Genomic DNA, 17,278 nt, shown 5'->3' on the forward strand with positions numbered 1-17,278 from the left:
TGAGCTTGGAGGTCTCTTCCAACCTGGTTGATTCTATGGTTCTATGATTCTATGATAAAGTCAAAATAGTTGACAAAGGAAAACAGTAATCAAAACAAAAACCCAATGACCCAAGATTTTAGACTCTTATGTAGTGTCTTACTCCCCTACACCCTTGCCCAGGCTGACAGACTGTCTAGCAACAGCCTCACCTACAACAGCTCTCAAGTGTTGCAAAGCTCCATGGAGCTTCTTCAGCCAGCAGGCACATGGGCAAAGCTTGGCACAAAAGCACTTGATGCTGCTCTCTTGATTGATGAATTATATTCCTCTTGCAATTAAGATACTTCCTGCTGGCATGGGCTAAACTCTCCTGAGGCTCACTTTGCCATCCACATCAACGGAAACTGTGATTTTAGCTGCCTATGATCCTAAATAAGCACCTTCTGCCTGCTTTAAAGAAGGAAAAATTGCTACCCAATTAAAGGCAGTTTTCCTTCATCATGCAACAATAAAAAAGCACACTCTTTCCCCCCTCCAAAAAAAAAGCCAACAAGCAACAAACATTTTTTATGTCCCTAGGTGTATACACACTCTTTTGATGTCTGATCTGAGTTCAGGAAGTCAGTGACATAAAGGCATGGTGAACTATCAAAACCAGAGAGCAGCACTTGACACACACCACTGAGAAATGGGCCATGAGGGAAGGAAAAGCTGCCTGAGGCTGCTCTGGAATACCTGGCTATGAACCCTGCCCGAGGTATGACATGAGTCATGTGCTGCCCAAGGGCCACAAAGACTACCACGCCCCAGGGCAGAACCAAGTCCTCCAGCAGACACATTGAAACCAAAACAAAACTGCTGGTTACAGACAGTATTTATAGTGAACCTGAACAAGGCTCCTACGAGGACATGCTGAGGGAACAGACATTGTTCAGCCTAGAGAAGGCTCCAGAGACCTAACAGTGGCCTGAAGGGGACCAATGAGAAGGCTGCAGAGGCATTGTTTGCAAAGGCCTGCAGGGACAGGATTTAAGAAAGACGTTGAGGTGCTGGAAGGTGTCCAGAGAAGGGCAACAAGGCTGGGGAGGGGCCTGGAGCACAGCCCTGTGAAGAGAGGCTTACGAAGCTCGGGGTGTGCAGCCTGCAGAAGAGGAGGCTCAGGGCAGACCTCATTGCTATCTGCAGCTATCTGAAGGGAGGTTGTAGCCAGGTGGGGTTGGGCTCTGCTCCCAGGCACCCAGCAACAGAACAAGAGGACACAGTCTCAAACTGCACCAGGGCAGGCAGAAGTTCTTCACTGAAAGAGTGACTGGCATTGGAATGGGCTGCCCAGGGAGGTGGTGGAGCCACCATCCTTGGAGGTGTTTATAAGGAGACTGGATGAGGCACTTAGTGACATGGTTTATTAATTAGGGTGTTAGGTGATAGGTTGAACTCAGTGATCTCAGATGGCTTTTCCAGCCTGGTTAATTCTGAGATTCTGTGTCAAGAGACACTGGCTTCAAACTAGAGGAGAACAGATTTGAGACTGGATGTGAGGAACAAGTTCTTTGCCACGAGGCTCCTGAAACACCACAACAGGTTGCCCAGGGAGGTGGCTGAGGCCCCCAGTCCTGGAGATATTCCAGGTGAGGCTGGACAGGGCTGTGGGCAATGGAGGATGTCCCTGCTGAGTGTAGAGGGGATTGGACCTGGATGAGCTTTGGAGGTCCCCTCCAACCCAGGTCATTTGATGATTCTCTTCCTGTTTATGAAGGTTTTCCCTACCCCAAACATGGCAGAAGCACCACTGGGGTGCTGCTCAGTATCTCACTGACTTCAGTATCCACAAACTTACATGCAGAGATCCTCACTCTTTTCGTGCACAAGGGAAACTGAGGTACAAATTGCTTCACCTTCTATTTGTTAAGTTTTATGGCTTTCACTGTATTTTAACTGGCTCTTTAGATAGTCCTCATCAACAGCAGTAATCTACAAGTTCTTCATGACACAGCTCATTCCAAAGCCATAAAGTTTCAGTGTAAGTCCTTGACATTTTCTTCTCCCTAGAAGACCACAACTACCTTCTCAGCAGCACATGGAGTGACACCTTCATCTCATGAAAACAGCCAAACAAGAAGCCATTTGCTTCTTCCACTGACTTTACAGCCAGCCTCTACAATCCCTTAAGTCACATTTCTGCTCTCGAGAGCCTTCAAACATGAAGCTCTGCTTATTAGATGCTTACACACCATGACATACTTCACACAACCAGTACAGGAGTACAGAGAACTGTATGCTTGAGTAGGTTGAAACTGGAATGCTGGGATGATCGCCCTGGGCTGCTTTACCAACAGAGAAGACAATGCTGGAAGATGAGCAAGGAAATTTATTCAAGTGACCTTGCCAGTGATACCTTATTAGATTTGGAGAGCTGCACTATGGTGGTCACACTTCAATTGATGAGGCATAGCCATAGCAGAAAGGCCTAGCTGCTAAGGCTGGCTGTACCACTGACAAGGTCTTAGCAGAAAGCTCCTGTAGCCACAAATATCTCTGAAATGAGATCCTCTCATTTCTCCTCAGGGAGAACAGCAGTACCTCAAGAAGCTCTGAGGCAGCCAACATCTAGCTTTAACTCTTCTTTTACTGAGAAGGAGCATTCAACAACAGACTTTGCTAGAAAACTCTTGCAGTGGGGATATTCAACTCTAACACACACTGTAATGACTACACATCTCCAAACATCACCACATACCTTAAGAGAACCTGAAGAGACAAACTCCTCAGCCAGTCAGGCAAAAAAACAAGCTACAGCAATCCTCTTATTTGGGCTGAAAACGCCGAATGAGGAACTTTATTCCACAACCCATCATCTACTGTAACACACAGCAGAAGGCTAGTTGAGAAGATGGTTAAAAGAAACTCTTCAGAGCTTTGAGAAATACCCTGGGCTGTGATCTCTGGATCTTAAACAGCTCGACCTCAAACAGGAAAAGCACAGAGATAGGACAGAAGATAAACAGAGACAGAACAGAAGAACAAAAAAAAAAAAACGTAGCTCACCTTCTTGTCTCTGGTCCTCACTTCCCCATAGAAATCTAGGGCTTCTTGAGCCTTTAAAAACTTGCCTCGATGCAACAAATATGCACAGATCATTACACCAGTTCGTCCCTTTCCAGCCTTACAGTGGATTGCTGCAACATGATTGTCATCTTCACTTAGCCATTGGTCAAGATCTTCACAAAAAGGTTTGATAAGCTCTAGCTGTGGTGGGTTATGGTCTTCAAAAGGGTACTGTGCAACTGCAACGAGAAGGAATTCATCAGCATCTTGGAAGGAAATGACAGCAAGCTCAAGTAGATGAGTCAGAGAACGGTCTGGGTTGGAAGAGACCGCCATGGCTCATCTAGTCCAATCCCATGCACTCAGCAGGGACACTAGATGAGGCTGCCCACAGCTATGACCAGCCTCACCTTGGATATCTCCAAGGATGAGGCCCCAACCACCTCCCTGGGCAACCTGCTGCAGTGTTCCAGCACCCTCATGGTGCAGAATCTGTTCTTAACACCTAGATCTGCTCATGAAAATGCAGGAAATGCAAATACCAGAGAGCAGAAAAAACAAAAGACAATAAGCAGAGCAGGCACTCAAACCTCCAACACCTCAGAGAAGATGAGAGCCAATGCTGTCATGATGATCAGAGGGCTAGAGCACCTCTCCTGTGAAGACAGAGTTTGGGCTGGTCAGTCTGGAGGAGAAGGGATCCAAGGAGACCTTATTGTGGCTCCCCAGTGTCTGAAGGGGGCTACAAGAAAGCTGGGGAGGGACTTTTTAGGGTGTAAGGTAGAGATAGGACTGGGACAAATAGATCAAAACTAGAAGTGGGTAGATTCAGATTGGATGTTAAGAAGTTCTTCCCCGTGAAGGTGGTGAGAGGCAGGCACAAGTTGCCCAGGGAGGTGGTGGAAGCCTCATCCCTGGATGTATTTAAGGCCAGGCTGGATGTGTCTGACTAACCTGATCTAGTGTGAGGTGTCCCTGTCCATGACAGGGGTGTTGGAGCTGGATGCTCCTTGAGGTTCCTTCCAGTCCTGTCGATTCTATGATAATGTCATGCAGAGTGGTAGAAGCACCCAGGACTGTGCTGGGTTCAGTAGCAGAAGAGCACTTTATGCAGCACGCTCTGTTCTCCACCAACAGATGGGAGATCTTATAGATACAACTCTAGTTCACTTCAGAAGCCACAGCCAGGAAAACCATTCCCTTTTCTGGTCGTAAAAGTGAACACATTTTATTGTTTGGCAAGTGTTTGTGCTTGGTTCTTAAGTCACTACTCTCTTGACATGCAGGCAAAGCTCCTTTTGATGACTGCCCAAGGACTCAAAGAGCAGAAGTGAGTTATGGGTGAATTTCTGGAGCTGCAGTAGCTCAAGTCCAAAGCAAGGACAGTTGATTCACTGCCAGTGCAGATCCCCCACTTTGCCTCCCAGAAAAACAAACAGGAAAGCCAGGTCAAGGGAATCACCTGTGTTAGGGGTAGCTAAGGTTAATAAATGTGAACACACTGATGAACTCATACACATGGAAGATCCAGAGAATCCCCAAGTGTTCAGCCATGATACAGACAGTAGGAGCGAGGGCACTCTCAGTAGGTTTCAGATGATACCAAGCTCAGTGGCGTGGTTCACAAGACTGGATGACATACATGGCACGGGATGGCATACAGAGGCACCTGGTCAGGCTGGAGGGATGGACTAAGGAGAGTCTCAAGCGTTTTAATGAAGCAAAATGCTAGGTTGAGGCAACCCTCAATGTCAGTGCAGACTGGGGGTTGATGAGAATGAGAACAGCCCTGCAGGGATCCTGAAGGTGCTGGCAGGTGAGAAGCCAGACATGAGTAAGCAATGGGCACTTGCAGAAGGCAAACCACATTCTGGGCTGCATCAAAAACAGTGTGGCCAGTAGATGGAGAGAGAGGACTAAGAGGGCACTCTGCTCTAGGGAGAGTTGACCTGGGGTGCTACATCCAGCTCTGGGGTGCCCAACACAAGACAGACGTAGACCTGACGAAGAGGGCCCAGAGGAGGCCACAGACATGATCAGAGGGCTGCAAACCTCTTCTGTGGTGACAGGCTTAAAGAACTGAGGCTGGTCAGCATGGAGAAGAGAAGGCTCCAGAGAGACCTTAGAGTCGCATTTCAATACCTGAAGGAGACCTGCAGGGAGGCTGGGGAGGGGCTGTTCAGAAGGGCCTGTGGGGATAGGCTGAGGGGCAATGGTTTGGAAGTGGAGCAGGACAGATGTACTTGGGACATCAGAATAGAGTTATGCACAGTGGGGATGGGGAGAGACTGGCACAGGCTGTCCAGGGCTGTGCTTTAGGCCATCCCTGGAGACATTCAAGATCACCTTGGATGTGTCCCTGTGCAGCTTGTGCTAGTTGGAGGTGTCCCTGCTGTCTGCATGGGGGTTAGAGAAGATGCTCTTTGAGGGTCCCTTCCAATCCAGTGCAATCTGTGAATCCTGAACTTACAGAAAAGTCACTTTTTGCAGCAGATGTAAGTGAAATGAGGAATTTGGAAACTTCTAAAAACAAAAAAAAAGCTGTTAGGAGATGCTGTGAATTTGTCCATACAACTTCCAGTCTACCTCAACTCCTTCCAGTCACGTTCCTACAAAAAGAAGACATAAATGTACTTCTGAAAGAACAGCCTGAAAAATCCCAAGTAGTAACAGCATGCTGAAAATGACCTCAAAGAGTGGCATCAAAGGCAAATCTGACGGTACTCTCTTCAAAGACACAAATGAGATGCCCTGAGCTGGTGCAGAGGAATTAAGAGCTCGTAAAGAAACCTTAGGAAAGATGCACAATATGAGCAGGGCCTTGAGAGGATGCAGGTCCTCCGTGGATTTATGTTCGTAACACTGGAAAACACAGCACAAAGAATGGTTCAGACAACTCACTCCAAGCTCCTAGACCTTGAAAGAAAGTCTGGCTGCAGCAAAGAGGATAATTTCCAGCTCAGAAGTTACTTCAGAAACTGCAAGATCTCAGACAGGAGTCTGAAGATCACCTTTCAATATTTAGTCTTGAATTTGATGCAAGAATATCCAAGTTCTTGATACTTCAGTGTTTCATGCCAAGTGTAGAAATAAAAAGGCCCCTTAGAAATTAACTCACTTCAGAAGATTTTGGAAATATCCTCACAGCTAATTCTCAGTCTAGGTTATTATTCACCTAAACCACAGATCATTATTCACCCACACCCACAGAGATAGAAGGCTGAAATTCCTCCCTGGGAGACTGATGAGACACTGGCCCAGGTTGCCCAGCAAAGCTGTACAAGCCCCATTCCTGGAAACAGCCCAGGTCAGATTGGGCAGGGCCCAGAGAAACCTGGTTCAGCGGGAGGTGCCCCTATGCACAGCAGGGGGCTGGACCTGGATCTTTAAGGTCTCTTCCAACCGATTCTGTGAATCTGAACAACGTGGAAGTTTTTAAAGCCACAAAAGGCTTATTCCAAAGCTTATGTTTCCATGAATAGTGACAGTGGTTTGTGTTCTCCAGTTTTGCCTCTCAAAAACAACAAAAAAAGGACTTCTTTAAGCTTCCCCTATCAACTTCACTGAAGTCTGCAGGGTGAATTGAACGTTGACTTCTACAGAAGCCATCCTGCCAACATTGATTTACGAAATCCTGCTCTACTTAACTGCCAACAATATGTATTTTTGGAAGTATCAGCAATACAGCAAGATGTTCAGATGGCTCCAAGCAATCCAGCATCACTCCCTGTGCCCAAATCTCCATTGTTACTGTTCAGCACCTCCTCCTTTATACCTTCATTCAGAAATTGAAGTGTCAGCAGCTCAGGAAAGGTAATTCTCTCTTTATTTTGCCCTAAGGAAATTCTCTAGAGCACTGGGTCCAATTCTGAGGTCACCAGTTCAAGGGAGACAAGAAACTGCTGGAGAGAGTCCAGGGCAGGCTGCAAAGCTGCTGAGGGGCCTGGAGCAGCTCTGTGAGCAGCAAAGGCTGAGAGCCTGAAGAAGAGCAGCCCCCTGAGAGGAGATCTGAGCAATGCTCAGCAAGAGATAAAGGAGCTGTGGGGGGAAAGAGGCTGGGACCAGGCTCTTGTCAGTGGTGCCCAGGGCCAGGTCAAGGGGCAGTGGGCACAAAGTGGAAGCCAGGAGGTTCCATGTGAGCAGGAGGAAAAAGCTGTTTGGTGTGAGGGTGCTGGAGGCCTGGAGCAGGCTGCCCAGAGAGGTTATGGAGTCTCCTTCTCTGGAGAGACCCTAAAGTCTCCTGGATGTTGTGATCTTAGGCAAGCTGCTGAGGGATCGGGCTGATGATCTCCAGAGGTCCCTTCCAACTCCCACCAAGAGAAGATGATGCAGCAGTCAGCACAGCCTTACCTCTGCAGTTAAATTTGGCGGTATCGTAATGTCTTTCAGCACATCTGAAAAAGGAGAGAGACACAACAGTTCAAGACACGTCTCTGAGGCACCCCCAGCACCTGCCACACAAGCCCAACACACAGGAGGGATCATCTGTGCCCATCACTTTTACCACTCCAAATTTCAGCTGCAGATTACAGAGAAAAAAATCTGCTTTGCTGCAGGTGTCTAAAGCCCCTCACTAACTTCTCTTACATACAAACAATTGCTTATCTCGTGGCAACTGCAGTGCCTCAGGGCGAGTCTCAGGAGAGCTTCACCCAAGCCATGCACTACACCACTGTGGCATCACCAGCATCTCCCACACAGAGAATACAGCTGTGACCCTCTGACAACTGACTGAACCCAAACCATGCCTCAGTGACAGCCTGGATGCTGAAGATCACAAGGTCCTCTCCTTGTGCACAAGCTGAGGGAGCTGAGGTTGCTCAGCCTGTAGGAGAGAAGGCTCCACCAAGACCTTAGAGCTGCCTTCCAGTACACAAAGCAGGCTACAAAAGAGCTGAAGAGGGACTATACCCAAAGTGGTAAGACAAGGGGCAATGGTTTGAAATGCGGGCAGAGCAGATCTAGAGTAGACGTGAGAACCATGTTCTGCACCATGAGGTGCAGGAGCATTGCAAGAGGTTGTCTAGAGAGATGGTTGAGGCCCCATCCCTGGCAGTACTCAAGGGGAGGCTGGACAGGATTCCAGGCAACCTGACCTACTGGAGAATGTCCCTGCTGAATGCAGAGGATTTGGACTGGATGACCTCTGGAGGTCTGTTCCAATCCATTTTGTGCTTCTATGATTACAGAGGCCCTTAGCTAGGGCAACCTGAGCAGGTGTTCCTCCCCCAGTTACAGCAGCACAACCAAACCAGCAGCCAGCCACAAATGCCTCTCAATATTGTGACAGAAATGACTTGTGCCAAGCAGAGACTGTGCTACAGATTTTCTTGTTCAAAATATTCACCAACAACCTGGATGAAAAGATGCTGTAGCCCCTCAGCCAGTTTGCTCATGATACCAAATCAGGGAGCAGTGTGGACTGCTTGCTGAGCAAAATCCTTCCAGAGTAAAGTTCAGGGTGGAAGGTTTGTGTGATCTGATAGCATCTGAAGCTATCACAAGCTTTGAAAGTTAAGTAACTTCACGGAGGTTTTCCGTCAAGATCAGATGGGGTTTGAGAGTTTGGGCAAGTGCAGAGAGAACTGGAGAGCAGGCATTGCACCAACCCCTTCTGGCCGTTATTTAATAGGCAGCTACAGACAGTGAGATTTTTCAGAAGCTTTCATTTTTCCCTCCTTGTCTCCAAAACCATCAGAGGTCAAGGCAGACCAACGTCCATTACTGCCTGGCTTGCAGTGTAGTAAATGTGAGTAGAAAATAGGATTTCTGTTAACCATGGAAAAGTAGAACCTGGACCCTGCTGCTTGCGGCTGTGCTCAGGCCTGTAGGAGTTGCACTCGGATGGACTGAAGTGGTTTGCATCCTGCTTCAGGCTTTTGCTTGTGTAGAGGTAACTGGAATACTAAGACCATGGGACAGCAGAGTGCCCTGGTGACAAAGAAGGCCAAGAGTACCCTTGGGTGCCTCAAGGAGAGTGTGGTCTTGCCCCCTCTGCTCTGCCCTAGTCAGACCATATCTGGAATATTGTGTCCAGTTCTGCACTGCCCAGTTCAGGAGGGACAGGGAACTGCTGGAGAGAATCCTACAGAGGCTACAAGGATGTTGCAGGCACTGGAACATCTGTGTGATGGGGGAAGGCTGAGGGTCCTGGGGCTGTTGAGCCTGGAGAAGAGAAGGCTGAGAGGGGACCTTATCAGTGTCTATAAATACCTGGAGGCTGCCAGGAAGATGGAGCCAGTCTCTCTTCAGAGCTATGCAGTGGTAGGATGAAAATGAAAGGTAAGTGAAAATGAAGTTCCGAAAGGATAATGGGAATAATCTCGCCTTGAAACAAAGCACTCCAGGTTGAAATACAGTGACTGGAACTCATTTCAGCAGGCAAAACACATCTGAAAGTTCTGCTCTGACTCCAAGCTGTCCTCTTGGAAGGGTTCAAAACAGCAGTTTCAGGTATGAACTCATCTTTCCTCAACAGGAGTGTTATGACTGCAGTCTTTAGAGGCGGATGAAGCCTCTCTGACCTCATCAGACTCACCGAGTGGTAGGCTCCTACTTGTCTAGCTGTTCCATGTAACTGGAAGCTTGCCTGTGCTGTGTGGAGCTTTGTCTGCCAGACCCATGCAGCAGGGACAGGCCTGCTGGGGTTGCAGATGCACTCAGCACTTCCTTTTGTCTGAATTCCAGAGCCTTCCTGAGTCCAGCCTTTGCTAGGGAAAATAAGTCTGGCACTTTTTACAGCGCTGATAATGTTGCTGATACCTTCTCTGGGTCACAACTGGTTGAGCTGGCAGATGAGACTCCATAAACATGATCTGAATTGAAACCTTTGAGAAGGTTCACCTTGGGTTTGTGAACCATGTTTGAGTCCCCATGCCTGAAAAAGCCATCAGCCGTGCAAAGCTTGTTACAAGTCAGTCAGCACCTGAACTGTGGAAGTTGAGCCTGCTGGGAAGCAAAGCAGTTAAGAAAAGACATCTTACCCTAGCAAGGTTTCTTCCTCCTTTTAAAGAAACTCCGGGATCAAAGGAGAAGTGAGAGACAGAAGGCTTCACATCATTAATGAAATTCAGAAACAAGCAAAAAAAGCCACCAAATTTTGAACTTTGCAAGAGTAGCAAAAAGAGTGCCACGAGGAATGAAACCCCTGAGCTGCTGATTCCAAGGACAGCACAGGACACAGCCTAGTCACTCTCTCTGAGCTCTGATGGGAGCTGTGCACAAGACCAGCAGACCTCAAGACACAGCCCCCACCCCAGCTTCACTACACTGAGCAGCTGATAGGTAGCAGCAGTACAGATACCAGCAGCAGCTACTCTGGGGGATGCTTCTGTTAACATGCCACAAGTTAAGCACATTAGGAGTTGGGCTCAATGATCTTGGGGCCTTTGCCAACCTGAATTACCCTACAGAGGTGAGTGACAAGTGCTGCCCCTCAGGGGCTGGTCCCGGGGCCAGCCCTGATTAACACCTTTCTCAGTGACATGGGCAGTGGCACTGACGCACACTCAGCAGGCTTGCAGGTGACACCAGGATGTGTGATGTTGTTGACACATTGGAGGAAAGGGATCCATCCAGAGGGGCTTGGACAGGCTGCAGAGGTGAGCCCAAGCCAACCTCGTGAAGGTCAACAAGGCCAAGTATAGGTCCTGCAGCTGGGTCAGGGCAACGCCAAGCACAAATGCACACTGAGTGAGGAGTGGCTGAGAGCAGGCTGGAGGAGAAGGCCTTGAGGGTGTCAGTTGGTGACCAACTGCCCAGGAGCCAGCACTGGTGGCTGGCAGCCCAGAGGCAGCTGTGTGCTGGGTGCAGCCAGAGCAGGGAGAGCAGTAGCACAGGGAGTGGATTCTGCCCCTCTGCTCTGCTCACACCCCACCTGCAGCACTGCAAACAGCTCTGGGGCCCCCAGCACAAGAAGGACCTGTAGCTGCTGGATATGCTCCAGAGGAGCCCATGAAGATGATGAGAGGGCTGGAGAAGCTCCCCTGTGGGGACAGGCTGGGAGAGCTGGGGCTGTTGAGGCTGGAGAAGAGAAGGCTCCAGGCAGACCTTAGAGCAGCCTTGCTGGGCAGGGACTTTGGACAAGGGCTGGGAGTGCCAGGACTAGGAAGAATGACTATGAGCTAGGAAAGGGGAAATTGAGAGTGGAGATGAAGAGGAAACTGAGAGTGGGGAGAGACTGGCACAGGTTGCCCAGGCTGTGGCTGCTCCCTCCCTGGAGGTGTTGAATGCCAGGGCGAAATGAGGCTGTGCTGGTGGGAGGTGTCCGTGCCCATGACAGGGGCTTGGAACTGGATGGTCTTTGAGGTCCCTTCCAACCCAACCCATTCCAGGATTCCATGTCTCTGTGAGATGTATTTGGGTTTATCTAAATGCAGTTAGGCACTGATACCTGCAGGTGAGACCTCAACCTTTGCTCGGATCTAGGGGCAAGGAGTGGGTTGTCATGGTTTTTGCCATCCTCCTTACAATTCAAGTGGCTTTAAACCAACTCTGATCCTAAATGCTACCAGCCAGGTCCCTTTCTCATCATGGTCCCACTGACCACAGGACTGCAGGCTAGCAGAGATGGCAGCCTAAGGTAAAGCCTAGCCCCTTGCAACCAGGGCTCAAGTGTGCACAGAAAATCCACACTGTTCACTACAGCTTCTTCTGTCATCTACCTGCAGGACAGCTAAACAAATCCTGCTGGAGAAGCTGGTGTTTTTTCCAAGAAGGAAGGCAACAATCTGGCAGGACATGAAGTTAGGAGATGGAACTGGAAGAACATGTTCAAATAAAGAAGAAACAGCGAAGTGAAATGTAGGAGAAAACCAGCACAAAGAGAAGTGCTCAAACCTCTGATGAGCTGTGAGGATGAGGCAGAACTGACACCATTTCAGCAGCAGCTCAGAAAAATCTAACTGCTCTGAAAGAAACTAGCTCAAGACACAATTACCTTCAACTTCACGGAGCTGCTACCTTCAGGGAACTAAAACTCCATGACAGTGCTAGAAATAATTCTGCACATAACCACAGAACTCCTCTGAACTCCCACCTCCTCCCTTAGAATAAAAACAGCTGGCTGGTTATTGACAAAGGAGCAGCCTAGCCTCAAGAGATTCTGCTCTCCCTGCTAGCTCATGGCTGCACTTTCTTCCCATCTCACAACCAAACATCATGACAGTTCACCTCAGGGCGTTTCTGGTTCTACCATTTCCAGTTCTGTTGTCCCCAGCATAAGGATACAGAATTGTTAAGAGTGAGTCCAGAGAAGGCTACAAAGATGATGCAGGGGGTGGATCACCTACTATGCAGACAGGCTGAGGGAGCTGGGGCTGTTCAACCTAGCAAGAGAAGGCTCCAAGGGGACCTTAGAGCTGCCTGCTGGTGCCTGAAGGGGTCCTATAGGAAGGCTGCAGAGAGACTGTTCATGAGGGTGTCTAGAGACACTGCAAGAGGGAATGGTTTGAAACAGGGAAAGCAGGGTTAGACCGGAAGTAGTGAGACTGCAACAGGCTGCTCAGGAAGGCTGTGGATGTTCCCTCCCTAGGGTTAAGGCGAGGCTGGATGAGTTTTTGGTCAATCAAGTGTAGTCACAATGCGTGCCTGCCATGGCAGGAGGGTTGGAGTAGAGGAGCTCTGAGGACCCTTCCAACCTGAACCACTCTGTGATAAATCTGGGTAAATTTTTGCCTGCATAAAGATAAAGAAATAACCTGACCTCTCTGGGTCAGCTTCAAAGATATGCTGTCCTCACTTGCATCTTAGCTGATTCATGTTTTGGGGAAGAAGAATCATAGGATCAACCAGGTTGGAAGAGACCTCCAAGATCATCCAGTCCAACCTATCACCCAGCCCTATCCAGTCAACTAGACCATGGCACTAAGTGCCCCATCCAGGCTTTTCTTGAAGACCCCCAGGGACAGTGCCTCCACCACCAATGGGAAATCACTCTCTCTGTGAAGAACGTCCTCCTAACATCCAGCCTAGACCTACCCCGGCACAACTTGAGACTGTGTCCCCTTGTTCTATTGCTGGTTGCCTGGGAGAAGAGGCCACCCCCCACCTGGCTACAATGCTCCTTCAGGTAGTTGTAGACAGTAATAAGATCACCCCTGAGCCTCCTCTTCTCCAGGCTAAACAGCCCCAGCTCCCTCAGCCTCTCCTCATAGGGTTTGTGCTCCAGGCCCCTCACCAGCTTTGTTGCCCTTCTCTGGACACGTTCCAGCACCTCAACATCTCTCTTGAATTGAGGGGCCCGGAACTGGACACAGTACTCAAGGTGTGGTCTGACCAGTGCTGAGTACAGGGGAAGAACCACCTCCCTTGTCCTACTGGCCATGCTGTTCCTGATGCAGGCCAAGATGCCATTGGCTCTCTTGGCCACCTGGGCACACTGCTGGCTCATCTTCAGCTTACTATCTAACAGTACCCCCAGGTCCCTTTCCTCTTGCCTGCTCTCAGCCACTCAGTCCCCAGCCTATAGCGCTGCTTGGGGTTGTTGTGGCCAAAGTGCAGAACCCTGCACTTGGCCTTGTTAAATCTCATCCCATTGGCCTCTGCCCACCCATCCAGCCTGGCCAGGTCCCTCTGCAGGGCTCTCCGCCCTTCCAACAGATCAACACCTGCTCCTAGCTTGGTGTCATCTGCAAACCCACTGATGCTGGACTCAATGCCGTCATCCAGATCATCAATGAAGATACTGAACAGGACTGGGCCCAGCACTGATCCTTGGGGAACACCACTAGGGACAGCTGCCAACTGGATGTGGCACCATTCACCACCACTCTCTGAGCTCTGCCATCCAGCCAGTTCTTGATCCAGCACAGAGTGAATCTGTCCAAACCATGAGCTGCCAGTTTGGCTAGGAGCTTCTTGTGGCAGACAGTGCCAAAGGCTTTGCTGAAGTCCAGGTAGACTACATCTACAACCTTCCCCACATTCACCAGGCAGGTAACCTGATCATAAAAGGAGATCAGGTTGGTCAGGCAGGACCTGCCCTTCCTAAACCCATGCTGGCTGGGCTTGATCCCTTGGCCATCCTGTAGGTGCTTTGTCATGGCCTGTTCCATGACCTTGCCTGGCACTGAGGTCAGGCTCACAGGTCTGTAGTTTTCTGGCTCCTCCTTACAACCCTTCTTGTGAATGGGTATCACATTGGCCAGCTTCCAGTCTTCAGGGACCTCTCCAGTGAGCCAGGACTGCTGATAAATGATGGAGAGTGGCTTGGCCAGCTCAGCTGCCAGCTCTCTCAGCACCCTAGGGTGGATCCCATCCGGTCTCATGGACTTGTGAGGATCCAAGTGTCTCAGCAGGTCTCTTACTTCTTCCTCATGGATTAGAGGGGGACTGTACTGGTCCCTGACTCCATCCACCACTTCAGGAGTCCAGCTGTCCTGGAGACAACCTGTCCCACTATCGAAGATTGAGGCAAAGAAGGTGTTAAGCACCTCTGCCTTTTCCTCATCCTTTGTCACTATATTCCCCTCTCTATCTAATAAGGACTGGAGGTTGTCCTTGGCCCTTCTTTTGCCATTCATATATTTAAAGAAACACTTTTTATTTTCCTTGACAGCCGTGGCCAGCCTGAGCTCCAAGTGGGCTTTTGCCTCTCTAATTTTTCCTCTACAAGACCTAGCAACTTCCTTGAACTTCTCCTGGGACACCTCCCCTCCTTTCCAAAGGTGATACACTCTCTTTTTAATCTTTAATTCCTTCAGCAGCTACCTGCCCATCCAGTCTGGCTGCCTCCCTTGTCGGCTTGTCTTCCGGCTCAGTGGCACTGCCTGCTCCTGTGCCTTCAGGAGTTCTTTCTTGAAGCAAGTCCAACCTTCCTGGACCCCTTTGTTTTCAAGGGCTATTTCCCAAGGAACTTTCTGAATTAGTTCCTTAAATAGGCTGAAGAAGAAATCCCTTCCACTTTAAAAGGAAGTGTTACCCTGCAGAAGCTTTCACTTGAGAGTGAACACAGTCCGTTTAGGAAGTTTCACTTGGATTGTATAGCAGGGACAAGAAAAATCAAGAGGGGTTCTTGCACTGAAAGATTCAAGTTAATGATTCTAAGTAAGAGCCTGAAGACAACTGCTTGGCATACCTGGACAGGATCTTCCCACAGCTTAAGACAAATCTATCAGCAATGGAAATGACAAAAGCTTAGTCTTATCACAACTCTTCGCACTTAAAAGCCACTGATGTTCTGTTTGTGTAGGGTTGGGGGACTTTTCTTTAAAGCAAAATGAGGTTGCTGGCATACAGTAAAGAGGAAACCTTTCAAGCACCACCTCCCTGAAGAGCTACTTGTCATAATGCACAGAAATTTTGCTAAACTCTCACTTTCTGACTAAGCCTAGGAGCTTACAGACAGCAACTTACTGTTTTAACCTGTCCCCTCTCAAGCCAATTTAAACCAAGCTCCATATCAGAGTACTCTGACCCTGTAGGTGATACCAGAGCCACACTTCACAGAAGCTGCCAACTGAACTCAGCCCTGAGAAGGAGAAAATCAGTTTTTCTCTCTCCTCTTCTGCTTGGCTCCCCAAACCAAGCAGAGCTCAAGAGGCTCCAGGAGAGTCTAATGAAAGCACAGCAGTTGAGATTTTATACAAAAGAGATGTCCAGCACTGAGCTCCACAAGACTTCAGAAGATTAGCAGAGAGTCACCTCTTCAGAGATGGACAAGCAGGAGCTATCAGCTATTCTAGCAAGCACTGTTCTTTCCACCTACAATTGGCAACTCAACTGAAAGGACCTGGACAGCTTGCAGAGTCTCATGAGGTTTAATAAAGCCAAGGATAAGGTCCCCCACTTCAGCTGGCACAACCCTCAATATCAACCCAAGCTGGTGGTGATAAGACTAAGAGCAGATCTGCAGAAAAGGATTTGGGGGTGTTGGTGGGGGAGAAGCTGGGCAGGAGCCAGCAATGGGCACTGGCAGCCCAGAAGGGCAGTGGCAGCCTGGTCTGCATCCAAAGCAGCACGGGCAGAGATGGAGAGAGGGGATCCTGGCCCTCTGCTCTGGGCAGACCTCCCCTGCACTGCTGTGTCCATTTATGGAGCCCCCAACACTTGTGGCCTCCTCTGGACCCTCTCCATCAGGTCCAGGACTTGGACCTGATGGAGAGGGTCCAGAGGAGGCCACAGACATGATCAGAGGGCTGCAAACCTCTTCTGTGGTGACAGGCTTAAAGAACTGAGGCTGGTCAGCATGGAGAAGAGAAGGCTCCAGAGAGACCTTAGAGTCGCATTTCAATACCTGAAGGAGACCTGCAGGGAGGCTGGGGAGGGGCTGTTCAGAAGGGCCTGTGGGGATAGGCTGAGGGGCAATGGTTTGGAAGTGGAGGACAGATGTGCTTGGGATATCAGAATAGAGTTATGCACAGTGAGGGTGGGGAGAGACTGACACAGGCTGTCCAGGGCTGTGCTTTAGGCCATCCCTGGAGACATTCAAGATCACCTTGGATGTGTCCCTGTGCAGCTTGTGCTAGTTGGAGGTGTCCCTGCTGTCTGCATGGGGGTTAGACAAGATGCCCTTTGAGGGTCCCTTCCAACGGAGTGCAATCTGAGAAGCTGTAAAAAGTGACAGCAGGACAGCATTCTGTGAGAGGGCAACACTCTGGAGAGCTCCTAAGCTGGAGACAATCATTTTGTTGCTGGACGGTATGAGAAGTGTGCAATGAGTTTATTTTAATGCACATTTTATTTACATACATTGTTTGTCCCACCTGTAAAAGGTTAACCCTGCTGGGGGGTGGATCTTGAACCTGCCCCCAGGTGTAGCGGTTAGCCCACTCCCACTTCCCTGTCCAGCCCCCTATAAAAACAGAGGAACTTCGCTTAGCTCTCTCTTGCCCTGACTCGCTGCCTGTCAGCACTACCCTCCTGTTCCTGCTGCTCTGTTTTACCACTTGGCCATCATTCCAGGAGGTGGGCAAACCCACTGCCATCAATCTGGTTATGTATATTTGTATCGTATCTTGTTTTTTCCTTCCCTATACCTCTTTATAAATCCCCTAACTCAAATATCTTTTACCTATTGTTAAAGTTTTCTCTTTTAACTTCCAGATGGAAGTGAGACTATTTATTTGGGTGTGTTTTACCTTTTCTCCTCTACATCTAATTCCTTTCTTTCCAAAGAGGGGGAGAGAGGAAGGCATCATATATTGTATTGGTTCTGTTAGCTATATATATTTTGAGTCTCTGGGAAATTTGAACTAGAACCAAGATGCCATCCCACCCCAGGCTTTACAGCCAACTTCAATAAGCAGTCTAC

At 49.1% G+C, this 17,278-nt stretch overlaps 1 protein-coding gene across 1 annotated transcript in view; it reads right to left on the reverse strand.

Moving 5' to 3' along the window:
* The window catches only part of PTEN (phosphatase and tensin homolog), an 83,467-nt gene that overhangs the window by 29,174 nt on the left and 37,015 nt on the right, over window positions 1-17,278 (reverse strand). The window contains exons 7-8 of the mRNA XM_064145566.1: window positions 7,378-7,421; window positions 3,028-3,266 (exon numbers count right to left, since the gene is read on the reverse strand). Coding sequence (XP_064001636.1) covers window positions 3,028-3,266; window positions 7,378-7,421 — 283 coding nt within the window. The remainder of the gene's footprint in view (window positions 1-3,027; window positions 3,267-7,377; window positions 7,422-17,278) is intronic.

This window comes from Pogoniulus pusillus, chromosome 6 (assembly GCF_015220805.1).
Source record: "Pogoniulus pusillus isolate bPogPus1 chromosome 6, bPogPus1.pri, whole genome shotgun sequence".
In the NCBI taxonomy this organism is placed as follows: Eukaryota; Metazoa; Chordata; class Aves; order Piciformes; family Lybiidae; genus Pogoniulus; species Pogoniulus pusillus.